At 39.7% G+C, this 20,338-nt stretch overlaps 3 protein-coding genes across 3 annotated transcripts; 1 reads left to right on the top strand and 2 right to left on the bottom strand.

Annotated features, from left to right (window-relative positions):
- Positions 1 to 4,426: 4,426 nt before the first annotated feature.
- Positions 4,427 to 8,048, bottom strand: LOC146309422 (uncharacterized). The gene is made up of 4 exons (XM_084743987.1): positions 7,897 to 8,048; positions 6,471 to 6,573; positions 6,125 to 6,254; positions 4,427 to 5,315 (listed from the first exon to the last, which is right to left on the bottom strand). The coding sequence occupies exons 2-4, from the start codon at positions 6,568 to 6,570 to the stop codon at positions 5,039 to 5,041; spliced, it is 507 nt and encodes a 168-aa protein (XP_084600113.1). The 5' UTR covers positions 6,571 to 6,573; positions 7,897 to 8,048; the 3' UTR covers positions 4,427 to 5,038.
- A 6,800-nt stretch (positions 8,049 to 14,848) lies between these two features.
- On the top strand, positions 14,849 to 17,983 carry tspan10 (tetraspanin 10). The gene is made up of 3 exons (XM_084744801.1): positions 14,849 to 15,053; positions 15,208 to 15,791; positions 16,913 to 17,983. The coding sequence occupies exons 1-3, from the start codon at positions 14,964 to 14,966 to the stop codon at positions 17,223 to 17,225; spliced, it is 987 nt and encodes a 328-aa protein (XP_084600927.1). The 5' UTR covers positions 14,849 to 14,963; the 3' UTR covers positions 17,226 to 17,983.
- A 7-nt stretch (positions 17,984 to 17,990) lies between these two features.
- Positions 17,991 to 20,000, bottom strand: LOC146309420 (retinal cone rhodopsin-sensitive cGMP 3',5'-cyclic phosphodiesterase subunit gamma-like). The gene is made up of 3 exons (XM_084744802.1): positions 19,535 to 20,000; positions 19,405 to 19,445; positions 17,991 to 19,303 (listed from the first exon to the last, which is right to left on the bottom strand). Exons 1-3 carry the CDS (start codon positions 19,678 to 19,680, stop codon positions 19,227 to 19,229), a joined length of 264 nt encoding a protein of 87 aa, XP_084600928.1. The 5' UTR covers positions 19,681 to 20,000; the 3' UTR covers positions 17,991 to 19,226.
- Positions 20,001 to 20,338: the final 338 nt, after the last annotated feature.

Raw genomic sequence — 20,338 nt, 5'->3', positions numbered from 1 at the left:
TCAAATTCAGGAAAGTCATGTAGTATCAAACTGAATAAACAATGTTAAGTGTGCTGTATGATCGGTTTAAGAGACCCAGCATTTTCAACATGATGGTCAAATGATAAACATAACAAAGTCTAACACGAATATGTATCTTTTGTTGCATTTTTACTGAATTTTCTATTCACATTGTGAATTTTCATCCAAATTCATTTTGAATTTTTAAAATTTGTGATTCTGTGAATTTACTTGAGAATGATTTTGAAGTATAAAATCACGAGATGTATTTTCATACTCCTCATGCTGTTTTGTTTGTTTGTTTGTTTGTTTGTTTGTTTGTTTGTTTGTTTGTTTGTTTGTTTTGTTTTGTTTTGTTTTGATATTCTAAATATCCCCATGGTCATAAATGAATCTATGTTTAATTCTAGTGTTAGGTTCACTGTACTGCAGTGCAAATAAAAAGAACAAAATGCAACAATGAATTAATAATTTCTTTGTGTTCAGTTTTTATTTAAAATTGTTCTTTTAAGACTATAAAGTGGTATCTGTCTTCATGCAATTTCTAGTCTGTAGGGGAGTTATTGACAGTTTGTGTACTCAAAAAGCAGAAGTAGTTACTGAGGAGGTTTTTGTCACAGAGTAAATCACTGTGATACAGCTGCAGATGCAGAATCATCCCATGTCTGACAGTAATAGACAGCAGAGTCTCCTGCCTCTGTCCTCTTTATGATGAACTGATAATCTATGTTTGATGAGGCTTTAGAGTTGAATCTGTCTGAGGAGAATCCTGATCCAAACTCGAGTGAACTGTCCTCATAGTAAAATCTGAGAACATACTGAGAAGATTCACCAGGAACCTGTTTATACCAGTTGACATAATTTCCATCATATCTCTGAATGTTGCAGTTGAGAACAACCTTTTGTCCTGTAGAAACTGTGTGGACAGCAGGCGTCTGGGTCAACACTATCACTGCATCAACATCTGTCAACAAACAGAAAAATACATGAGTGAAAGGTTTGTGTGTGAAAATCTGTGCTGTAAAAGGACTGAGAAGAATATCTTACATGTTAGAGCAGTGATGAGAGCGCAGAGGGTCCCCAGCATGTTGTCAGTGTGTGGTGTAAACGTCCCTTACTGTCCAGCTGAGAGGTGAGCAGGTTGGAGTGTGAGGAGAAGAGAGACTGAAGCTTATAAAGACACTGAGGAGAGGAGAAGTGGAGGAGGACGAGTTTCAACACTCAACACTGTTTTCTTTCATAGATCAGACTGTGGTTTCATGTTCATTCATTGAATCATTGTTGCAACAAAAATCCCATATTTCAAAAAGTAAATGTTTATGAGCAGATCATTCTTTGAAGTGTGTTTAAGTCCTTTGCATGAGGATTAACAACTCAAGTCAGATTGATTCCCTGATTAAATCTCCATTTTAATTCATTTTTAAATACTCAGTGTGTCGGTTCATACTCTTCTTTTATTGTTGTATGTTCATTAAACATTGTTAAAGAAGATTGGAGGTAAAATTGTTCACCTATAATCTCAGGATCTTCACACATCTAAATCGTTCTCCCACCAAACAAACATACTTCCTGATTATCCTGAAAAGACGTAAACACAAACTAGAATAGTGCACTCAGTTAGTGAAGCACCTACTGCAATGCCACCACAACTGCATGATGCAACCAGCAGAGATTTGCAAAGATCAATCAACATTAACATGACCCCCACATGTTGTCCTGAGCTGGAAGAAGAATTTCAAACTGAAGCAGTTGATCACTTGCAGCCTCTAGTGGCCAGTTAAGAAGAGTGAGAAGTCAGCTGTCAATGATCGCATAAAACAGAGCGGTCAAAAAATACAGTTACTGCCTCAGAGCTGTTTGACTCCACTAACCAGTCGAGTTACAGTTTAAACACGTCTGTCCAAACTCATATAATGTATGCAGTGAGGACGTAAGGATTTTATATGGAATTTATCACCACATTGACCTGTAACTTTGAAGGAATTTAATCAAAGGTAATAAGTGGGGTCTTTTGTTTTCAAAACAGTTATCACTATAAATGTGTGATTCCAGTGAATAATTTCCAGTGAGAAACATGTTGTCTTCGCTTAGAGACGAGTTTTTCTCGAGGAGTACAGAGGACTGATGGAGAGCTCAACATTATGATGTCACAGTGAAGTTGTCCTTTGACGTTGTCCATGAGGTCTGCCTCATGAAATATGATTATTGTAGTTAGATTACTGTCAGATTGATCTCATCTGAAATGTAACAACCATCACCACCCATTTATCACAAAAATATTATTTACATTTTGGAAATTCAGAAATTTCTATAAACTCTTTTTTGATGAGAAACAATGCTGAGTGGCAAAACAGAAACATTTAATTTATGTGACAATCTTGCATATTATACATGTAGGTGCTGTACACTGGTGCTTTGCTTAGTTTACAGTAGTTTACATTAGTTATTTGTGAAAATAGCCAGTAATGGTATATTTTTTGAACATTTAAGTGGGAATCCAATAAGATCATTGAGAGAAATAATTGTGTATAGTGGGTCCTTGCACAGAGTGATGTTTCATGGCTCTGTGATCAAGTGACAGACTGATCAAATGTAGTGTCATGCCACCACATCTACATGATGCAACCAGCAGAGATTTGCAAAGATCCATCAACATTAACATGACCCCCACATGTTGTCCTGAGCTGGAAGAAGAATTTCAAACTGAAGCAGTTGATCACTTGCAGCCTCTAGTGGCCAGTTAAGAAGAGTGAGAAGTCAGCTGTCAATGATCGCATAAAACAGAGCAGTCAAAAAATACAGTTACTGCCTCAGAGCTGTTTGACTCCACCAACCAGTCGAGTTACAGTTTAAACACGTCTGTCCAAACTCATATAATGTATGCAGTGAGGACGTGAGGATTTTTATATGGAATTTACCTTTTTATACATGTAGGTGGTGTACACTAGTGCTTGAATTAGTTTACAGTATTTTTCATGAGTAATTCGCGAAAAAACGCAGTGATGGTTTATTATTTTAAAGATTGATGTAGGCATCCAATTAGATCATTGAGAGACATTATTGTGTATAGTGGGTCCTTCCACAGAGTGATGTTTCATGGCTCTGTGATCAAGTGTCAGACACTCAGAAAGCAGAAGTATTTAGTGAGGAGGTTTTTGTCACAGTGGAAATCACTGTGATACCCACTCCTTAACAGGGTGATCCCATGTAGCACAATAATAAGCTGCTGAGTCTCCCTCCTCCACATTATTGATGATCAAACGATAATCTGTTGTTGATTGATGAGTGGTTGTGAATTTTGGAGAGGAGAATCCAGAGCCATACTGTGGAGAGCTCCAGCTGTGACGAAACCTCAGCACATGCTGAGGAACTCCTCCTGGAATCTGTTTATACCAGAAAGCAGCATCATTAGTAACAGTCCCCAGGTTACAGTCCATGTTGACTGTCTCTCCTGTCCTCTTTGTCACAACAGGAGGCTTCTGTGTCACCACCGTCACACCACTCACACCTGGAAACAACAAGATGACATGGAGTCAAGAGAAACACACAGACTGATGAATCCAACATGAGGTCAAAGCTGCAGTAAGTCAGCCTCCTTACATGTTAGAGCAGTGATGAGAGTGCAGAGGGTCCCCAGCATGTTGTCAGTGTGTGCTGAGAATGGCCTTGTAACTTGGAAAGTGAGCTGACTGCTGACAGATTAGAGGCTTTGGAGGATGAGGAGAGGAGGTGCTGGAGGAGCAATTTAATACAACACTGAAACTGAGAGGGACTGACAGGAGGAGGAGCTTTGCTTCAATCTGCATGCTGCGTCACATTTCTTGTTCTCATCTGTCAATGTGGACAATGTCTCCCCCCTGACCCCAAAACTTTACATGGTGTGAAAAAGACTTCCTGCAGTTTGATTCTCATACATTTGTTTCTTTGCTCACTTGTACTAATAAATGTAATTTAATTGAGTTCCCTGTGATTTTACAGAGAGCTGACACTTGACCTCTTCATTTACATGGAGCTATAAATAAGGAGAGGAGGCCTGCAGGTGCATCCTGGGAAGGAAGAGAGGGAGGAGTAGAGAAGTGATGCTTCACTGACAGAGGATGAAAACTCAGTTTCATTTGCTCATTTCAGCTGATCTTCTAATGCTTTAACTATAGATAATTAACTCTTGATAAAGAAATATTATTAATTTCAATAATCGTGAATTCAAGTTTCAGTAACAAGATAATACTTGGAAAGGAGACAGTAAAAATTCTAGAAACATGGCTTCCATCTGTGTTTTCTTGCAACCTGGAAAAGTGAGCTGACTGCTGACAGATTAGAAGCTTTGGAGGATGAGGAGAGGAGGTGCTGAAGGTGCTGTGAAGGGAAAACTCTGTATATATTACATTTTCTGATGCACTTTGTCCCAGTAAGGCTGAAAAAGATATATGATGCATATGAATCATTTTTAATAATTATGGGCATAGAAATACGTACAAAACATACAACTGGGCCCCCTGCCGACCCCTGGAATAAACTACCCTTTGAAAAAAAACCAAAAAAAAAACAGCATATAACTGAATGCTTTTGACTGGTGTGCCCCAGGACCCCAAAACATGTTATTATTACTTTTTTTAAAAAAAGCACAAAGCAAAACAGAAACAGAAAACAATAATATGAAGTCCTTATTAACAAATTGATAGAATAAGCCACCTTTGGCATATGACAAAAGGTATATCTCTGGGGTCTGCAGGTGCTCCAGTTGATGGATTAATACTAAAAAAAATCTATATACTGTATTATATCACAGGTCTGCACTACCTTTTCAGCCATTATGTTACTTTGTGTCTGACACACACAGAGCAGCAGAATGACAGTCGACATTATTTGATAAATGCTGCCACCTTGTGGCTGAAAGTGACTTTGTACAGAAAGGCAAAGATAATTCCATCATCTTTTCTACTCCATGCATCACTAAGTGATGTAAGACTTATTCTTACATCATATTCAATAAAATATATAAACTTCCTCTTAAAATTATATGATAAACAACTCTTGTCTAAGGTCTCTGTGGCCCTCTCCTCCTCGCTCTGACCAGTGTTGGCCCCTTGATAATCCTGTCAGGGGCCCTCATCTGGGCTCGCAGTGGAGACCTGAGTCCAACGCTCGGGGGGACCCTGTGGACGGGCCGCTGGGGCACAGCGAATCTGCCGCTCTTAAGTTCGTCCACAAAACCCTCCAAGCTGTCAAACTTTGAGGTGAGCTTCCCCAGCTCATCTTTTAGACTGTTAAACTGCTTGTAGAGGTCTCTCAGGGCATCTGACAGGGGCTGGATCCTGGACACATGTACACAGAGTTGGGAAAGCAAAAAATAGTAAATTATTTCAGCATCTGAATGACCAATCAAGGAGCTTTGGCACTGCAATGTTCCACAGGCTCACGTTAAATAGGAAGGAACATTGTTTATTGGCAAAACATAACCAAGAGGAGAACTAATTCAAATTGGCTACATGAACATGAAAGTCACGACATGCTGTTAAGCAGGAACAGTCCAGCAGGGCAGAAACATCAGGAAAACAGACATAAGAACGGAAGTCTCTCAAAAATAGATGAAAGTATAAAAGTTGGCTGATTTTTGGCCAGAGTTTGAGAAAGGGCACTGAGCCTACAGTCCAAATGGCATGGATACTCAGGGAAATTTGCATTAAACACGTTTTTAGCTGTTTCTTTCATGGTCCGGAGCCTAATCTCCAAAGGAAAGGGTCAGTGACTTGCAGTAATATCTGCCAGAAACACTCAATTCGTCAGCACACAAGGCTGAAACATTTCCCGTATTGTTCTGGCACAGTCTTTGCAGTGAGGTCATTTACAAAGCAGAGTTGGCCTTGTGTGGACCAGAGTAATCATGGATTGCATTACTGGCTCTGAGAGGTCAGTGGTCATGTGCAACGGAAGTTACATAATTCCTAATTTTGTACGACTGTGAGTGAACAATGAAATGTTCGCATGATGTCACCGACTGTTGTTATTCTCCCACATTTCGCCTCCCTCTTACTCAACATTTTGACTTTGTGCTTTTTTTCTTCTTGTTCTTGTTTTTGTCCACCGTCACTGAAGTTTACAGTCGGCGGTCAGTGTCACCTACCTGTTGTACTCAGGTAGGACGGAGGCGTGGTCATTGATCAGCAGGTCTTTCACTTGGGTTACAATAGCATATTTCCAGTTGTCCAGCACCTGGGTCAGGTTGGAACAAGTCTTGCCGTTGGTGTGTTCAGCTAAAGACAGAAACTTTTATAAAACATATAGCCCAGTATTTACCCTGAATAGTACAAGTAAAATCTTGATTTAAAGGGATAGTTCAGGTTTTGTGGCATGCCAGGGTCAGCAGAAAAACATTACACTTAATAAAGGACAACCCCTTTAAGTGTTTTTTGAGATAAAACTTTTTTGGTAACCAGTTACAGACTGTGGAAAATCATATCATCCCTGACCTTTGGGTTCCCAACGTGAGGATTCCTGTTTCCATTTTTGAGCTCCACATGTTATGGTCATGCAGAGCAGAGCCAGAACCCCCTTCATCCTCATCTTCATCACCTGACAAAAACGTGAAAATAATAAAATAAGATGTGAGTGCTGCTGATAAACAAGTTTGCAGGAAAGTGATGCCACACAAACAAGCAAAGTTTACGGCCTCTCCCCTAATGAGTTTTACTTTTCCTGAGAGCCTTACTGTCTCGTATTATATTTTGAACTGTCCCCTGCTGCCTGAATTTTGATTTATTTTACATATATAAAGACATTTCCACTACAAATTGATCCAGAAAGAGCACAAATTAGTGCTTATGATACATGGATGGAAGTAACTAATTACAAATACTCAAGTTATTGTAATTAAGTAGTTTTTGGGGGTGCTTGTACTTTTAGGTGTAGATTTTTAAGTTTGCACTTTTACTCGTATTTAAGTATGCATTACACTATGTAATGTAGTTAGCTATTCATAATTGAGTACTGAGTACAATTTGAATTAACGTCCAAACCTTTCATCTGCATTTTTGTAACCAATAAGGTGATCTGATTACAAACAGACCAATGAGAACAGCAGTACAGGTTTGGAGTAAGGATGTTGATGATTAATAATAAACCGATTAATCGGCATTGACAGTTTAAGCAATTAAAAATATATTCATGGATATTTAACCACTGGTCTAGACATTACAGTAACTGTTTTGTCCTGAGCCATTTGTTGAATAAGGAAACTTAAATGCAAATTAAGAAAACATTTCAAAATAACCAAGAAATAAAGTGAAAATGCACAAAAGTTGTAGAGGTGACTGTGAGCACTGAACAGGACAGAAGGAGTTAGGAGAGATTCAGACTAAAGATTCAAAGAAAACAAAAACCCCTCTGATTGAATGCTGCTATAGATAAAACATTAATCATCAACAGTTAAAAAGTAACTAATACTCAAAGTAGACAAGTAGTTTCAAGATGAATAGTTTGTAATTTTACTGAAGTATATTTCTAACATCAGTACTTTTACTTCTAATTGAGTAACAGCACTTGCACTTGAGAACAGATTTTCAGTACACTGATAAAATATAACAAGAATGCAGGAAATGAAGTGTTTCGGTGTTCAGAGTTTTTCCTTGAGGACTCCTGCTTAATGTGTCCCCCTGAATCTTGAAGGGAAAACTACGCCCTTGCTTTCACTTGAAGAAAACCTCTTGCACCTGATGACAAAGTTCAAATCTGCAAATGATTCATCTACTTTTTTTTAATTTGAGAAACCAAGGTTTTGTCCCTCAGTTGAGTTCAGATGATTATAAGACTGATGCATGGTTATATTCATTACAGATTTATTTTTGTTTTACTGTTCTGTAAAACTCAACGCAAAGAATCTAATCAGTTTTACTGTACCTTTCTATGAAGCAGTGCCAGGAATCTTTCCACGTCACAGCAGCAGAACTCACTCTGCGGTTCGATCCTTCAACAGTGACACACTGAGAAAACATGACCTGGGCAGCACTCGCTTATAAATGCCTCCCTAATCTCCCGGAGCCATTCCCCCCACCTGCTCCCACCCACTCCAGTGATGCAGTGATGACACACTCTGTTCCTGTATAGCATGCCTGCACTGACACACGACATGGCACTAACAGCGACGCTCCCCAAACACATGCTTTCCACTTCGATCCCTGATGCGTCCTGCAGACTGTACATCCACCACAATGATAAATAACCCACAGAGCCGCAATGGGAGGTCCTGATAATCCCCGATCTGTGCTCCATCTATCCTCCACATGTCTTTAACTACTGTGAGCGGTGGAGGGCAAGTGCGCTCCTCATGGGCTCTAATCCAGAGGAGGTGTTTGATGTAGCCGTGTGGCTCCAGTTTAGCATTCTTACTGCCTACTGTAATACAATCTGCTCAACATCTGGGCTATACGACAGACTCAGCCAACACTGGTCCCTTTAACTGTCAAGGCTGATGAAGATGAAAATAAGGGAATTAAAAACTGGAAATAATATGTTCTCTATTAGAAAGCAGTTATACCCTAATTAGACATAACAAGACGTACTTTATATCAAATTAGACAAAATCTAGAAATAAAACATTCTTTATTTGGCAGGATTAGACCCTGTATTCGACCCTCATTAGACTTTATTATGGACACATTACAAAAGAACTTCTGTTTAAGATGATGTGTATTGTTTCCCACTGTTAAACCCTTATTAGACTTTTTTAGAGGGTAACAGGGGACACATTACAACAGAAGTGTAGTGTAAATGAAAGTGAAATTACATATCCGCTTCTTGAGACACACCCTCTTTGGCTGGTCCTGTGCAAATGGCAGAGTAGCCGAAAACGATGCCTACTTATTTGATCAAATCACAGTATGTGCCTGCAGTCATCCATAGAGAAAATATTCCTCTACCTCTATACTGTTGGCCCTCACTTGTTAGATCAGGTTCACATGGTGAACTTTAGCAACTGTTTAGAGAGTATTTCAGTCAGGGGCTGCAGCAGATCCTAGGTGAGGCAGATTAAAGTCAATTTAAGACTTGACAGTTGTTGTATGAAAAATATACAGCCCTCAAGAGATTCCCTCACACCCACACCCCCGATATCCCAAACTCAAGTAAGCTGCCGTGTGACTTACTCAATCAGTTCACTCGGCTTGACATTAATCCACCCTTGATGAGTCTTGGTGATTTATGTGAAAATAATCTCACTGCTGATGCGGGGTGAAGCAACACATTTTGTTTAGTTTCACAACTAAAACAGATTTCTTCTGTCTTTCTTCTGGACAGTTTAATGCAGGCAAATGCAGCTGGCCGCAAAAGAAGTAGAGAAATATATCACTAAAGCACATTTTCCTTCATTTTTAAATCCTGGGGCAAAGGGAGTGCTTTTTCCTGTCAGTTCTGAAATTAAATACCTTTTGTGACAAGAAATTCCAGCTCTGATCTATTCCAGATCAGAGCTCCTTATTTGATTTGAAAGACGAGTAACGCTGCTGCATCCTGTGCTGATGTCTGCAGACAGTATTACTGATTTTTGACATGAGGTTCTCATCACTGCTGAAGAGGAATCTGCCTGGGCAGCGGTCCCTGCCATCTGCACCAACTTTAAACCCAAAGTGAATCCACACTGCCCTGCAACACACGCATGTATGAACATGATGCCATCTGTACCATACATCGTCAGAGCTGACAATGCTACAGAATGAGTTGGATCTCATTCAAACAGCGGGAAATAAATGCACTTTGAATCCAATCCACAAAAAAAGATTTAGAAACAAGGAAGCAGTGAGATTTGTTTAAGGAGACATCCCACTGATAAACCATTCTGTTGACAGCCAGTCACAGTAAATTAGTTTGTGAATCTGGAATTATGTCAACTCCATTTTTGAACTCAAAATTTACATTTAAGTATATTTTTGGTGCTGGTTTATCTGTTGATCATCACAGACTGAAATTCATTGTCCGGACAGATTTTCCACTACATCAGTGGAAATGTTCAGTAGCAGCAGAGCAGTGACCGAAGGTATGTGTTTTATATGTGCAGTGGAAAAATTATTGAGCAACACCTCCAGGTAAAAAAAAAAAACCTCTCCACTATAAGTAAAAGCCATACATTCAAAACAATACCAAAGGATAAATACAACAGATGTTATGGTTTTTTTAAATCCTCCCCAGACTCAAGGAAGCTCAGGCAGGCTGCAGGAACCCTGCAGGAGGGTAATGTTGTAATGTGTCGATAAAAAGTGACAACTTCACTATACATTTATGACTGTCAGTTGTCTGTCAATGTAAAGCTAAGCCTGTCATCCTGAAAGCCCACTGCTCCAAAAATACACTCATTAACATATTGCTCAGTTAAAGTGTTGTAAACATCTACTCCACTACTTCCTTATTCAGTGAATATTTGGCATTTAATTTGAAGTCTAATAAATGTGAAATACACATGGCAAACAAAAGCACAACTCATCTCCGATGGCATGTCATGGTCATTTTATGATTTATTAAAGTGCATATACTACTTTCTCCATTAAAGGGACAGTAATTCCCTAATCAAAAATACAGATTTTTCCTCTACCTGTAGTGCCATTTATGCAACTAGTTTGCTTCCAACAAAGTTTTGGAGATATTGGCCGTAGAGATGTTTGCTTTCTCTCCAATATAATGGAAATTGACACAAAGCTTGTGGTAAAAAAACAAACACAAAAAAAACCCCAAAACAGTACAACATGTGTCTTTCCAGATATCATGACCTGATTAATCCACAGAACTTGTTGTGAGCAGTTTCAGTTAGGAACTACTTTTTTCTGCCATACAAAGGAAACTGCTCAGAGGACAGTGGAAAAATGCATGATTTTGTTTTGGGGGTTAACCGTCCCTTTAGTCTTCATAGTAAATCTACAAGTCATGGATAAATGTAAAGGAGTAAAAACAAAAAATAATTTAATGTACATTGCTTTCCACTGCTGCTTACTATTTATCTTTGTAGAGCAGCGTATATCCATACAGACACACCACACACATTAATCTGCTATGCAAAGAAGGCAAAATCTACTGGAGGGTTGCTGATGAGTGTCACAAAATATAATTTGTTTTTCTGCATTAATTTGGAAACAGATGTACAGCAGCACCGATGCCCAGCTTTATAACCCTGGGGTCCAGCAGCATTCAATTGACTTCCCTCCAGCTCCCTGCAGCCCCGTCCAGCACAGCCAGAGGAAAGAATGACAGCAGCGGCCCTGCAGAGCCAGAAAGTGAGATAACCAGCCCTCTGTCTGTCTGTTTTTTAACTCACTGTTACATTTGCTCCCTCGCATGCTGCTTGTTATTGACTCACAGCAGCAGACCACTTCATAATGACTTTATCAGAGCAATATTAAGAGGATGGTAAAGCTGAAATATATCAGCTTTTATAGGCCAAACAGAAGGTCCACCATGAGGATTCTCACGTTTCCTACTGAGTCACATGACTGTGAATCTTTATAGGAGGAGACAGATGACCAAAAGGATGCTGTCATCAGTTATCTAACCTTATTTGACTTTTAACAAGCCTGACGGGAGGGATGTGATCATTTAGAGTCAGTTTCACACTTTAAAAGAGCTCCTACAACCCTGAACTGATTTTGATGACAGTTAAAGAGAAGATGGAATAACTTCTAACTGACTGGAGCAAAAGTTAGATGCATCATTGATTGAGGTTGATATGTTTTCTTTTAGTTTATTAGTCCTATCCACGTAGTGAATGTACTCTGAACATAATTAAGTGGTTCTTAAATGTTGGCAAGCCACTAGTTTACAATATGCAACACATGAATACATCCTTTTGGAGCTGCTGGATGGTGTTTTTTTCTTTTATGTTGCAGGCTGGCTGTTTCCTCTGCCTCCAGAGCTACATCCTGGAACAACTGCTCCACTGAACACAATAAAAAAGTCACATCAAAACTGTTCATGAAATGAACAAACATTTATTCTGTCTACAAACACATTTCTTCAGAGGATATTTGTACATAATTGTATGTATATTAGGGTTATGTATTGGATGGATAACTTCTCCAATCAATCCATACCTGCATACAGTTATTTTGGTACCCAGATCTAGAAGAAATTGCTCTTTATATCGTTTTGCTCGCAGCCGATCACCGCAACTGTTCTTCATGAAGAAGAACCTTCAAAACAAGAAGGTGTCAGATGAAGCACTCCATTGGTATCAATATCACTTCAAGGGTACTGGTATTGGTACAAGTATTGTAATTTTTTAAACGATACCCAGCCCAAATTATACTATTTAGAGCCTTGTTTCAAAAATAGGGGTCAATGGCACTCTGCAAGGATGTCCGTGATAAACTTTCAGATTAATTATCATGTAAAATGTGTATAAAATGAAATATGATAAAATATAATAGATGTTTTGTTGGTTGTTGTTTTGTTTTTGTTTTGTTTTTTTACAAAAAATGTTCACTGAATAATATTCTAATTCTTAAATCTATTTGTGAATGTTTGGTCTACCTCCATTTACATTCAGCCAACAGATTATTAGAAACAGTTATCTCTTTTTACAGTTTTATTTTGACAGCCCTTCCCAGATGTCTGCCATGAGGCCTCGTGTAGCTGGCAGTTTGCCATTTAGGAGCATGAGTTCACCCTCTAGTGGTGACAGTGATGAACTGTAAATCTACATAATGTTTGCAGTTTATATAATGTCATAATCAGCAAAAATGTTTTCAAAGTTACACATATATTACTTCAAGTGAATACTTTCAAAAATATAGTCAAAGTCAGACCAAACAAGCAATCAGAAATGATCCAACAAAAATGGTCATGGAACGATTTTGTTCAGTGTTGGGGCTCCACATTGCTAAATAGTTGGATAACAAAATCACAGCACGGCAGCCAAGCAGGAGGCTGTAATATGCAACATTAACAAGCCTGCATCACCTTCCCTGTCTGTCATAAAACAAAGGTGCTGTTTATGATCAAAGCTGCAGCCGTGTGATGGATGGAGCTCGCAGATTTGCTCACTGCGCTGCTGAGAAGTGTTAAATCACCTCAGGTTTCTGTGCATGCACCACATTCATTATAACACATTTGTTTTTTATGAGCGTTCTCATATCATATCATCATTATCACCCTTTCTGCTGTTTTTCAGAAACTATTTCCGCTGAACATAAAACCAGAACAGCCTGGCCTTTCTTAACTCTGTTGAGGTGGCTGGTGGAAACTTTGATTGATCTTCTTATTCCAACTGGCAAAATAAATTCCAGTCCATAACACCAGAGCCAGCTGATCTGCCCTTCTCAGCCAAATAGCCTTCACTGAGCAATGAAACAGAGAAAAGGTTGACTATATAGCTCACATGATAACAATTAAGTAGATAGTTTTCCTATGTCAGATCTGTTTTGCACTGAAGATCTTTGACTTTTTAAGCAGGTAAAGGCAGCGTCTGTTAATAGGCCCCAATGGTAATAAAGGCGACACTGACTAGACACATCTATATGGATAGTTTGGACAAAAAAGATTACTAATCTGGATTAACACCAAACCAAAATGCTGTAAGTGGCTGCAAAGTTGACAACTGCTCAAAGCAAAGGCATTAAAATATTTTCTCACTCATAATTCATAAATGTGATCAATCTACATTTGTGTATGTTGTTAACTTGTTAGCTAAACTGTTCTTGCAGCTAACCTGCTAAAGTGAAGAGGGTATTCTTCTTGTGGTATTTTTGGCAGCAGCTTCAGGTGCATTACCACCACTCTGGATTGGAGTAGGACCGCTCATGTAGATCAACAGAGACACACATATGTGGCTAAGTGTGAGCAAAAGTGTATTAAATCAAATCTGGATTTTATCCAGATGCAAGTCAGTTGAAAATAAGGCCTAATAGTTTCCAGAAATTTTGGTCAAACACCAATTATTCCCAAAACAACATGCTACTGGTGGAGAATACCAGCAATGACGGGCTTACTTGACCTTAACTATGTTACCCAAGTCATGTGACATAAGTCATGCATTTCAGTTTTAGGAAATAAATGTACATGGTGAAATTTAGGAAAAGATTGTGGTTTGAATTCAAATAACTATGTCACTTCAGAGAAGTGACAAAACAAGCACTGCGGAAATGAGGGGAAGGACATCTAGACGGTAATGAAATTTTACTCAAAACTTAAAATAACTTTTAACTTAAATAATGAGAGTCCAGTGCTTGTTTGAGCAACCCATCCACCCCAGCTCCTTCAAATGACTCTCACTTTTTATACTTCTCCTGTCATACTTACTACATCCACTAGGGGGTGCAATAGACGTAAATGGAATAAGACGCTTGCACGTTCAAACAGCACACACAGGCTGGTATACGGTTTATAACTAGCTCAAGCAAAGAGTGATTTTTCTTTCTTGCTTGAGTCATGAAGAGGTAAAATAATTCAGAAAAAGGACTTAAAAATCATGAACTAAAAATCAGATTTACACGCATTAAATTAACAGTTAGTATGTTTATTTTTTGTTTGTTTTTTCATTATTTGCTTGTCAGTTACAGTCTGCCGGGTGCGTATTTTTTTCTTTAATTATCCATGTTATCTTTTCCAAGTCCAATCAAATTATTACACTTTGGCATCTTAGTGGTTTGTATGAGTAAACCTCACATCAAAAGTGTCTTGTTCTAGTCTAGTCTGTGTGTGTGTGTGTGTGTGTGTGTGTGTGTGTGTGTGTGTGTGTGTGTGTGTGTGTGTGTGAGTCTCTCATACATGGCTCTGATAGCCATAATCCCCTCACTGTGACTCTCACATGATGAAGAAATCCCACGCCTCACAGCAGCCGGAGGCTAAACACTGCATGGTTTCTCCACCTCAGCTCACATGCTCCTCTGTTCATACTGTAGCAAATGCTCCCCCTACGTTCCACTGTAGCTCGTGTCATTCTGACCAGCTGAAAGCACGGGGAGAACCGTCTCCCAGCGGCTGACAACATGAGGAGATATTTGATGATAAAAAGGATTCCTTTGCCATGGTCGAGGAGGGACACAACGCAGACTGAGTCCAGTCCACTCATACCAAAGGTAAGGGATCACTTTTGAACTTCTGATTTGTTATGTTAAGTTCCTTTCTGAATATTCAATCCCTCTTTGTGGTGAGTGAAGTGTAATTAAATGTTTGACGTGGCATGAGCTTTCAGAAACTCTGGTATTCAGTTGCATTCCTGTGTGTCCAAAGGCAGGCTCCACAAAAGAGGATGCTGAAGAGCTTGGTAATGTCACCACTGACTTTCACCAAGGACAGGACGACAACAGCAGCCCCGTATTCACAAGAGTCCGACCCTACTACAGATATTCTTTGACGGACTATTTCCTTAAGTACTTCCTGTTCCTATGCAATCTGGTGTTCACAGTCCTGGGCCTGTTGGTTCTTGGTCTGGGGATGTGGGGCCTCATCAGCAAAGAGTCTTTCGCTCAGGAGAAGATCGGCAGCATCGGCACAGACCCAATGCTGATACTTGTGACTGTGGGCTTTGTGTTGACTACACTCTGCCTGTCAGGCTGTGTGGGATCCTTAAGAGAAAACTGCTGCTTACTGAAGCTGTTCTCTGCCGCCGTGCTTGTGCTCATCACAGCCCAGGTGCTGGCCGCCATTATGGCCTACAGTCTGCAAGATCAAATAGGAAGCTACCTGAGGTCGGGGATGTTAGCCGCCATGGTGCGCTACCAGGATGATCTGGATCTGCGGTTCATCACAGACGAGATTCAGTCCAATCTGCAGTGCTGTGGGGCGGATAACTACCGTGACTGGGAGGTCAACATGTGAGTAGAGGGTGACTAACTCGAATATATACATGAAAAAGTACATCATGACTTAATGGTCATCATGCACGAATGCCATGAAAATGTAAATGAGCTGATCTGAGTGTTATAGAGAAGGAAAGTCCCTCCCCTTCCACTGTCCCACTTATCGGCCCTTATTTTGGAAAAAATGCTAAGAAACAACAACTGCAAGAGACAAATAATTTTTTAATCCCTTTGAATTGCACCATGAATTAGACATACGGCAATTCAAAAGATAATTTTACAAGTCAAGAAAGTTGCAGTTTGTCATAGGCTTATTTAGTTTAGTTTAGTTTAGTTTAGTGTGACACTGCTCAGTGAACTACATCTCTTGTCCAGATATCCAGAGACACCTAGCTGGCTTTTATCAGCCAGGGAGTTGCTTGAGTGACTACATCCCAGTACAAAAACACACAGATATCGTAGCTTCAGCAGCTAACATTAGCTTTTGTTGTGTGAAAGTCATGGCGCTGCTTAGCTGACTCATTGGGTGTGAAGTCTTTCTGATTACAAATCTTTCCTATCTTTCAGCAGTTTTCCAACAAACTTTGACTTTCTTGAACTGTAAATTTTTTTTTTCATTCAGCAAACATCATATGTGTAATTCATGGCACCATTCAAACAGGTTAAAACTTATTTGTCTCCAGCCATTGACTGCAGTTCTTTCTTTTTTTTTCTCAAAGTATCCAGGGCTCCATTAAGAGCACTTTGCATTTGAAGAACACTTTTTGGAAAAAGGAGTTCTTCAGGGATTGTTGAATTCTTGAAGAACCCTTGGAATATAAATAGGTTCTCAGTAGAACTCCATATGTGTCTTCTAGCTAGAACCCTTGGAATATAATAAGGTTCTCAGTAGGACCCTGTGGGTGGGTTGTATATAATAAATGTTCTTGATCGACACCCCTTGATGTCAGCACCCTTAAAAGGTGCTCTCTGACAGGGTTCCAATGGAAAAGCTCTATATCAACTATGGGGACAAGCTGGAGAACCCTGCATAGTTCTAGTTAGCACCTGAATTTCTAAGAGTGTAAAGTCCCATGGTGGTCCACCTGAAGGGGAGGGACTTTGGCTCTCTACTGAATATTTCTTTCTTTCCTCAGATATTACAACTGCTCGGCTCCAGGAGTTCTGGCCTGTGGCGTCCCTGCAACGTGCTGTGTGGACCCTCTGGAGAACGGCACAGTGTGGAACTCTCAGTGTGGCGTCGGAGCCCAGCTGCTGGACGAGTTTACGGCTCAGAGCGTGATCTTCCTGGGCGGTTGTCTGGGGGGAATCTCTCGCTGGATCGAGCAGCACGAGGGCCTCATAGGGACAGTTGGGATTGTTGTACTGGGGGTCCAGATTCTGACTCTGTTTATCACAACACGGCTGTTGGAAAGCATCCAGTGGCATAATGTTTATAACATGGACTGATGAATGTATTGCATACGTTATTTAATGGGTGCTAAATGCTTTTGGAGCTCCACATTGTTTGTCACCTGCAGTGTACCCTCTAAAGCATGAGAAGGAAATTCTTCACTCAGCTTGACTGAAAAGACTCAGATGACTGTGTCTGTTTGCCAGAAGAAATGAAAAACAACTACCAAATCAAATTTAAATGAAAAGCGTCAAGATTACAGGCTAAAGTGCATCATTCAGCTGGCAAAAACATGGTGTGATTTAGAAACGAATTCCATCAAAAATAATCGATTTAACCTTTAGTTACAAGGACAGTGATGCCTTTCCTAACTCTAAATATGCAGTATGTGCCTTATACCTCCATCGTGCTGTGAAAACCTTCACTTCTCCTAAACAACATGCTGTCCAGCACAGTTAGCGTACAAACCTTATCCAAATCTTCTGAAGAGCTTTTGATGACAATAAATACTTCCACAGTCTGGGAAATATGTCCTAACAAGCTAACTAGATGAAAAGATCGATATCACTCCCATGACTGTGCAATAGCAAATATGAGTGAATACTCAACATGAAAACTCAACATGAGGTTTACAGACAACTGGCAGAGACACCAGGAAGTTTCTGCATCCAGCCAAGAAATAGTCCCTCAGGGCAGATTCGCACCAACCTTGTTTAGTTCAGTTAAACCACACCTTGGAGCATTTACCCCCTTGGTGCAGTTTGTTTAGGCTGGTGTGAACACTGGACTCAAATTCTGGTGCGGACCAAACAACCACTCTGGAGAGGTTCATTTCTGGTGCGAACACCATGCCAACCAATCTCCGAAGCGCGCCAATGTACGAGCAGATTCACTGGTTAAAAAACATTTTCTCTTTGTTTTGGTGACTGGTGAATTTGTAGCACATTTCCTACCAAAATGTGGACTGTGGAAGTGAGGAATGCCTGCATTATTAAATTATTCAGTGTCTGCTGTCTTACGAGACTTTCATACAGATGCTCCTCTGGTCTGCAGATGTGCGCTCCAGATTAACACCATCACGAACTTGACGGTGCTCCATGATGTGTAATATCCAGGTAGAAATTGGAACAGATTTGTTGTCCTTCACCTGCCTACTGTATGACCAATGAATTCATAGGCTTTGTTCGCTATTTCTGGACCATTTAAGTTTGTCTTTGTGCACACAAAATGAAATAATCATCCTCACGTTGGTTCGATTGAAGAACTGGACCTCAATTTGTTACTTTTACACTCCAAACACATTATAGCATGGTCTGGGGGCCAGATATTGTTACCCTTGGATAGAGCAGGGTTGGCTCTTTAGCTGTTCTTTCTTTGTGCTAAGCTAAATTAAGCTAAGCTAACTGGTTGTCAGCTGTAGCTTTATATTTACCAGATAGGCATGAGACTGGTCTCATTCTTTTTACCTAACTCTGCATAAGGCAGCAAAGACACATACTTTCCTATATGTCAACCTATTCCTTTAAGTATTAGAGAAATGCACTAAATGAATTGCTGTTATGATCATTTTATGGTTCACATATGCTACTATTTGTTGAAAAGGGACAAATAGAGCATGAAACAGAGAACTTTATAGTATTTCATACACAGAGCTTCTTAAGTTTGGTAAAAACAAGAAGTGTTTGAAATCGTTTGTAAAAATCCAAGCTTTATTCTGAGTTTGATCAAACACAATGCTGCTAATGGTGCAGAAACTCTTTCAAGTAACCAAGCTTCCAGTTACAGCTCCCACTGCAACCTCAGGCAATGACACAAGGACACATTCAGCACCAGTGGGTGGAGGACATTAAAATGGCAGCTTGAGAGTTTTATGAAAATAGACTGAATACATAAAGCAACTTAAACAAAGAACAGTATCCATAATTTGCAGACAACTTTTACATGTCAAACCAATGTGATGATCCAGATTGCTGAGGTCGGTCATTGAAATTCTAGCTGCTGAACTTGCAACATCAGTTCCTTTTAGTAGATATAAAAATATTTCTCAGCAAAGAGACTCAGATGATGCCATACTGAGCTAGTTCATGTAGCTCTAGATGGCTGTATGCTTCCCATGGGCAGATTACAGTGATGTCTGAAAAAAAAGAAAGAATAAATAGTGAGTAATGAAAGTAAAGATTGTGTGGTTTATACTTTTTCATGGTGTGGTGGGACAGCTTTTGAACTTCTGCCTACCAATGCCAAGCCCTTCCATTCCTGGGATCTCCTCTCCAAAGCTGAGGAAGAAAGAAAATCACAAACTTTATTCTGGGGAAATTCTTTCAATATGACACTCACTCACCCAATTTACTCAATAAAGGCCTACCCGATGACGCCTCTCTTGGGAGGCTTGCTCTTGAACTGGCGTCCGCTCCTCTGTTTGAACTTGGGTGGGCCGGACGCTGGGCCGGCGGCTCTGAGGGGACCTTTGCTGCCAATCTTGGGTTCAGGTTTGGCCACATCCAAGTTCATAATTTTGTTGTCTGAACTGTAATGAGGCAGTCACTGTGTTAAAAAGGGATGGAATGCATTAAAATATTAATGGAATTTAGTTTGGTTTAGTTGATGTGGAGTTGTATGAAGTACTTATCCTTAGTAAGTGTGTTACTGACAGTAGATGGTGGTTCAGACGCCCCCAATTTCACACCTCTGTATTTTGCTATTACACCAGACAAACTGTCTTGCTATGATTATAAACACTTCTAAATAAATTAAAATCTACAGAAATATACAGACTTGTATACAGACAAATGAAAGCCCCTGTAATGTTTAACTCACATTACTAATTAACTCTCCGCAGTGCCTTTAAGCTTCGCAGCGCCTTTATAATCAGATTACTGTGGGGACATGCTGAATTTGCTTGAGGTCCTAACCAGACAATAGCTCCTTAATTACTCCATCAGATAGACAGAATTTTTCAGTGAAACGTTACAAAACTGCAATTTTATGCAATTTTATAACAGTTAACTACGACAAATAATAAGTGTTTTCATATTTAGAGGTGTTTCTATTTTTTTTGTCCACCCTATCTATATACACATGAGGGGGCAGGATATTAGAAACACCTCTCATTATGACCTTAACATATATGAATATGAACACCTCTAGAAAACTGAATAATATAGACATT

This window comes from Lutjanus erythropterus, chromosome 19 (assembly GCF_056507025.1).
Source record: "Lutjanus erythropterus isolate fLutEry1 chromosome 19, fLutEry1.hap2, whole genome shotgun sequence".
Classification (NCBI taxonomy): Eukaryota; Metazoa; Chordata; class Actinopteri; order Lutjaniformes; family Lutjanidae; genus Lutjanus; species Lutjanus erythropterus.
This window is presented reverse-complemented; position numbering and strand designations above follow the sequence as displayed.